This window comes from Moesziomyces antarcticus (assembly GCF_000747765.1).
Source record: "Moesziomyces antarcticus DNA, scaffold: scaffold_v10008, strain JCM 10317, whole genome shotgun sequence".
NCBI lineage: Eukaryota > Fungi > Basidiomycota > Ustilaginomycetes > Ustilaginales > Ustilaginaceae > Moesziomyces > Moesziomyces antarcticus.
The window spans coordinates 694,940-701,213 of record NW_014639002.1 but is presented as its reverse complement, the minus strand read 5'-3'; the positions used below and the strand labels follow the sequence as shown (position 1 = coordinate 701,213).

Genomic DNA, 6,274 nt, shown 5'->3' with positions numbered 1-6,274 from the left:
TCCGCGCGCTACTCAGAGACAAAGGGAGATGGTGTTGGCAAAGCATTGTGCGATGGCAGACAAAGGGATTCAGTCCGGCGCAGTTGAAAGGGATTCAGTCCGGCGCGGTTGAAAAGAAGGGGAGCTAGCCAATGGGCAGAAAAGTTGACGCAGTGAGAAGCTGACGCACTGACAAAATTGTGGACGGGAAGGTGGTCTGACAGGCGGTGAAAATTGTGGACCGCCTGGCAAGTGACTGATGGGTAAGTGACAGACCGACAGACTGACGGACCGACAGACTGATGGACTGACAGACTGACGGACCGACAGACTGACGGACCGACAGACTGACAGACCGACAGACTGACGGACCAACGGACTGACGGGAAGCTGTGTGTACCTTGGGCACAGCACCAGTGTCAAAGTTGGATTTGTCCGTCGGGCACTGGACCTGTCCTCCACTTTGTCCGTTGCCCAGCCAATTTCCTTGCAATTTTGACGCGTCCCTTGCCCATCGCCCGTCCCTCCACCCAAAAATTGACATTGTCCGTTGCGGCACTGGAGCAGTGTAAATTTGCCTGTCCTTTGGACCGACGGACAGCTGGAGCCGCCCACCGTTTGGCAGGAAGGAATCGCCCGTCGCCACCGAGCGATGCGCCGCCGCCTAGGGCTAGGGCTAGGCGTACTCTAACAGACTAATGATCTAAGTCTAAAGTTTCATCCTTCAAGATTCTGAATCCGGTCCAATTTTTGTGTTTGATTTTTTGACAGGCATTAAAGTTCACGCGTCCGCGTTTTGTCGGTGCGAAAAAGAAGTCTTCGGACCTCGTTGGATCCCGGTAAGTCAGCCTGGCGAGAAAGAAAGTCCGGGGAAACGCATGTGCGCGGGGCCGAGCGCGGCGGCACAACGTGGGAGCTTCGGCCGGCGCGTTGAGCTTTTTGAGCTGCCTCCACCCTTTCGGACGCGCTCCTCCGAACTTGAGCCGAGCGCGGCTGATGTCTGCGCCTACGACGGCTTCCTCCTTCTTTGCGTCTTGCCACACACATCCTGGTGACGCTTCACCAGCATCCTCTGATTCCGGCAGCAGTGCGCATCTCTAGGTCACCGGCATGTTCCCATCCACGCTTTCACGACGGTAGCGCCTCATCCGATCACCTTGTGTTCTCGCCAACCTCCGCCCGCTCGTCGCTCGATACCCAACTTCATCTTCAAAGTCTTGCGCATCGGCAGCCAAGCTTCGGCCCGCTTCTTGCACTGCACCGCACAGCATTGCACCGCGTTGCACCGCGTTGCACCGCGTTGCACCGTCATCCAGGCTTCACCTTCGACGCTCGACTCTCCAGCTGCGCAGCGCCGTCTCGGAAACAATGAAAGCGCCCAAGATCAAGCACTCGCCCTCTTCGTCGAGTGGCCTCAACGGCTCGGACGTAACCGCGAGCACGTCCGCCCACGCAGCCGGGACACCCTATCCATCCAAGCTCCTCGCATGCGTCGCGTGCCGCAACAGCAAGGTCAAGTGCATCTCTGACCATCCGGAACAATGCAAGCGATGCCTCGACCACGGTCTCACCTGCATCCGTCCCGAATACCAGCGTCTCAAAAAGGCCAAAGCGAAACTCGCCCGCTTCCAGCAGCAGGCCAACCTCGGCGCACTTGCCGAAGACAAGTCCAGCTCCGACCCGGCTTCCATGGATGTCTCCGAGCCGCTGCCCCCAGAAAGACCCATCCTCCCCCAAGAATCACCCACGACCCTCTTCAGCAATGCATCGTACGGCAAATCGGCACAGCTCCTCTCCAACCTGCACATCGTGCGTCCCGATGTGCGCGACGAGTGGGACCCCGTGGCCGCGGGCATCATGGACCTCGAGACCAGCCAGACGCTCTTCAATACCTTCATGGTCAAGCTCGAGGCCCTGCTCTCCTTCTTTGATCCTCGCATCCACACCTACGACTACATCCGCTCGCACTCCTGCCTCCTCTTCACCACCATGTGCTGGCTCGCTTCCACCGTCAGCGCCTTTCCTGACGCACCGCGCATCATGCACGACCTCAAGCTCCACATCGACAACGTGCTCCTCCCAGCCATCTATTGCCAGAATCTGCGCTCCGTCGAGATCGTCCAGGGCTTCCTCATGCTTGCTGCCTACCTCCGCCCCGCCCAGAATCCGTCCGAAGATCGCTCCTGGACCTTGCTCGGACACGCCATCCGCGTCGCGACCGACCTCGACATGCACTCCCGGGCGCTCTCGACATCGCAGCAACACCAAACCTCCAACCAAGCTTCGTCGGCTCCCACCCCATCCTCGGGCTCGGCTGGCTCTGCATCCGAGACCGACGCTGCCAAGCAACACGAGACCTGGCATCAGCGCAACCGCGAGAGGGCATGGATGCACATCTGGCTGCATGAAGCCTCGTCCTCCCAATACACCGGCCGCGTCTCGCTTCTGTCCAAGGATCCCATCGTCGAGTCGTCGCGCGGCTGGCACCTCCATCCAGAAGCACTTCACACCGACGTCGTCTTTGTCGCGCTCATCGAGCTCCGCTCTCAACTTGCTCAGAACAAGGAGCTCTTCCGAATGCTAAGCAACCGATCCGGCCCTGCGTCCAACGGGTGCACCGCCGCCCCCGGCTCGGGAAGCAGCACACCAGGCTCAAACGAGGCCGACTCGTCGTGGATTCGACACTACCTTGATCGATGCCATCGCGACCTCTCGTCGTGGGAAGAACGTTGGGTGGTCAACCCCTCACGCTCGGCCAGCCATCCGCGTCCGCTCCGATTCGAGCTGGGCTCTCTTTACATCTGCTATGCACGCATGCAGCTCCTCTCGCTCCCTTTGCAATGGCCGACCCTGCCTCCTTCGATGGCCACGCGCATCGTCTCCGATCTGCACTCGGTCTCCATCCGCTATCTCGAAGACTTTATCGATCGCACATCACCGCAGCGTCTCGCGCACTCTTACAACTCCATCTGCGTCACCGCTACCTACGCCGTTGTGATTGCGCTCAAGCTGACCAAACTGGCTGCGACGTACACCTTCATCAATTCGTCCAAGATCATCCAGCTCGTGACCCGCGTTTCCGAATACCTACGCAAAGGAGGCAACTGGACGCCGCATCAGAATGGCTCGAGTCTCTCCTATGCGAGGTACATCGATCGCCTCCTCGACATGGAGAGCAACAGCGCTCCGCAGCGCCAAAGCACAGCCAGCAACAACGCGACTCAGATGACAAATCGCAACAACGAGGCTTATGGCCACTCGGGTCGGCGATGCGAAGCAGAGGCCGGCCAGGCAAACGACGACAGCACCGCCCGTCTGCCACACCGATACCGCCTCTCTCCCGGCATGTCGCCTGGTGAGCCTACCAATCGCGCGGCACATGCACCCTCACTTCAGCGGGCCCATTCAGGCATTTCGCATCCCCTCAGCTCGCCACGCACCATCTATACGGCGACGCCAGGCTCCGACGCCGGACTCTTCCCTCGAATCTCGGCGAGCCCGCATGCACAAGGCGTCCCACCCGTCGTGCCGGGCCCAACAACACCCTCCTCGCACTTTGCACTCCCGCCTGGCGTGCCGACGCCATCAAGCGGCGCAGGCGCAGTAGCAGTTGACCCTTTCCAGTATGCAACCGCTCCAGGTGTCGAGCCAGGTCATCCGCAGTGGAGCTTCCTCGCCAACGACCCCGAGCTCTTCGCTTGGGCACGCTCATTCCTCAACGACGAGCTCGATCTCTCCGTGCCAGGCGCATCTTTCAACTAAGCCTGCCTCCGCTTCACCAAGTCACAAAGGATGGAATTGACACTTGTACCCTATCGGCTCTGACTGCTGCAGCGTTTGTAGTAAAGTCATGCCAAGTGGCGTAGGCGTGTCTGCGCTTCACCTGGACAATGTCACCAGTCACGCCAGTGTCATCGTGTCTCGCCCGTTCCGGTGCGAGCTCTCGGCTCGAAAGAAGACGGACTGCCGCCGCGCCCGTACCGGTCGTCAGCTTGCCAGTGTGCCACGGATGTAAGTTAAGATCAAAGCAAAGCCTTCTTCAGCCATGGAGTGCATCTCCGTGTGCGCGGTCTTCAACCGTGCAGAGAACCTTCTTGCTAGAAGCTTATCTCCAGAGACGGGTCCGTCTAGGGTGATCAGACCTACGGTACACAACTCCAGCCGGCCGCCTAAGTCCGTAAGATTGCGCTCCGGGATCGGGAGAGCGAGGCTCGCTGCGAGCAGAGTTGCATCTGGTCGGCAGAGTCCGAGCGACCGAGGCAGGTTTGAATCTGCAGACTATCGATGGTGATCAATCGCATTGACGCTCTTCACCGCAGATGACGCCATCGCAAGCTCGCGCTGGTTGGTCAAGATTGGGGTTGCAACCTCCATTCACGTAAGAGCAGCCGCCTTCCGCATTGAGGCAAGCAGCTTTCGGTCCAGAGACTACGGTGCATACTTCTTGGCAGATGATCCCCGTCGACCTCTGGGAGTCTCTCTTTCGGAACCCGTGCCCGTTGAACGCGTCAGTGTCGAGTCCTCCATAATCGCCGTTGGTTGCAGGCTGCAGCCGAACCACCGCGACGTCCTCGCCGTTGTCAGGATCGATCATGCCCATGCAAAGGGAGTCGGCGCCGGCCTGCTGTAGTTGGTCGAAAGCCAGTGAGGCCCATTCGTTGGTGTCGCCCTTCGAGTGAGCCACGTTTGCGTAGGTGCCCGTGTCATCGTCGTGAATGGCGGCGGCGTACCCAGTGTTTCCGCCAACAACTTCGCGCTCAGCAATAGCCGGCGAAAGCCCGAAATCCCCGATGGCGTGGTGCCTGCGAGTCTCGGGGTTGAAATGATACTAACCGTGCGTGCTGCTTCCATCTCGACGGTGAAATACAATCCTTGCAGGATCGGCAGCATCGTGTTGGCGCAGTGTCGCAACGAGGTCTTCGTTTCGCTTGAGGCGGCGGGCAGACCACCTGGAATCTTCATAGAGGTGGTACACAGCAGTACCGGAGGAATCGCGCTTGAAAGGATGATAGGTGACTCCAACGACACCAGCGATAGCTCCGATGACGCCCATGGTGAATTGAATTGCACCGACCGCGCAGGCTTTGCCCGACGGACAATTGGCCACGATCGAGATGATACCTCCAGTGATGTTGCCGAAGCTGAACCATAGCAGCGAGGCTGCCCACAGAGCGAAAGCTCCACTGATAGCTGCCAAGAAGCTGGCGACGAGAAGGAGATGCTTCACGCTCGAAGGATCGGAACAATTACGACGCAAGTAACAATTGCGCCGCTCCAAAGGCCAACAAAGAACCAAAAAACTCGGGTCGCTACCTGACTGTGTTCGACACGTTCGAGGAAAGACTTGCTTGGCGTGCAGTCAAGTGGGTTAGGGACCTCGTTCATGAGTCGAATTCCGTTGCTTGTGACGTCTTCGTTGGTCGCAAGAGGCAGGTAGGGATTCGACTCTCCCCGGATCGTTGTAGTTGAGCTGTGAGTAGCACGAGCGGGGCGTTGTGACGCCATGGTGTGCAGTATTTATGCTTGCGTAGCTGCCACTTTGCCCTCTGAGGCCCTCTGAGGTTTCCGAACGTGACTGTCTAGGTTGCTCGAAGCTTCAGCGAAAGTCACTCTGATCTAGGATGCGCGGAAAATGCTGAGAGAGACGGTCTTCCTGCGGCGATCTGTCGTCGACGGTATCGAGGCTCCAAGCTGAGTATCTCGAAGCTGACCGAGGAGCTCTCACGCCGTATGTCGTTTTCGGACCGTGTCCGTGCAAAGATTATTCTCTGCGGCCGTTCGCAATGACTGTGTAGGGACAAGGCCGGGGTGCCGAAAGACGCAACTGGGACGCTGCGCATGACACGATCCAATTTGCGGCTCGCCTTCGTCCGGAAACCTGGAATAGCGAGACCAGTGACCAGGCTAGGGCTTGATGCACCGTGGATGGGTGCTTGTATGCCGTGGTAGTTGGACGGATGGCCCGGCAGGATCAACGAGGAGTGGTGGTAGGGGGAAAGCAAGGCTGTAGAGAGATTGCCGGTCACACTAACGTAGAGCATCGACGCTGCCGCAACCGTGGCAATTGTACAGTGCTGCCCGATCTCTAAGCTCACCAAGTACTGTCGATCCCGGTCAGAACAGCCGAGGAGCTCATGCTGCGAATGACAGAGTGAGTGCAGGCATTCCATCGCATTCGACAGCATTTGTGGCGTATATATCGCTACCTCCTCTCCCACTAGCAATTAGCTCGGCTTCCGTGAAGACCAACGAGATCGTCCGAAGCGGAAGCCGGCGGGCCGCGCTAGGGCAAAAG

At 58.8% G+C, this 6,274-nt stretch overlaps 3 protein-coding genes across 3 annotated transcripts; 1 reads left to right on the top strand and 2 right to left on the bottom strand.

Moving 5' to 3' along the window:
* Positions 1–1,347: 1,347 nt before the first annotated feature.
* Positions 1,348–3,741, top strand: PAN0_008d3659 (uncharacterized protein; the record flags this gene model as incomplete). The annotated part of the gene is made up of 1 exon (XM_014801160.1): positions 1,348–3,741. The coding sequence occupies one exon, from the start codon at positions 1,348–1,350 to the stop codon at positions 3,739–3,741; it is 2,394 nt and encodes a 797-aa protein (XP_014656646.1).
* A 529-nt stretch (positions 3,742–4,270) lies between these two features.
* On the bottom strand, positions 4,271–5,484 carry PAN0_008c3658 (uncharacterized protein; the record flags this gene model as incomplete). The annotated part of the gene is made up of 3 exons (XM_014801159.1): positions 4,271–4,728; positions 4,813–5,200; positions 5,293–5,484. The coding sequence occupies 3 exons, from the start codon at positions 5,482–5,484 to the stop codon at positions 4,271–4,273; spliced, it is 1,038 nt and encodes a 345-aa protein (XP_014656645.1).
* Positions 5,485–5,740: 256 nt separating this feature from the next.
* PAN0_008c3657 (uncharacterized protein) lies at positions 5,741–6,115 on the bottom strand (the record flags this gene model as incomplete). Its single annotated transcript, XM_014801158.1, has 3 exons — positions 5,741–5,766; positions 5,858–6,006; positions 6,075–6,115. 3 exons carry the CDS (start codon positions 6,113–6,115, stop codon positions 5,741–5,743), a joined length of 216 nt encoding a protein of 71 aa, XP_014656644.1.
* Positions 6,116–6,274: the final 159 nt, after the last annotated feature.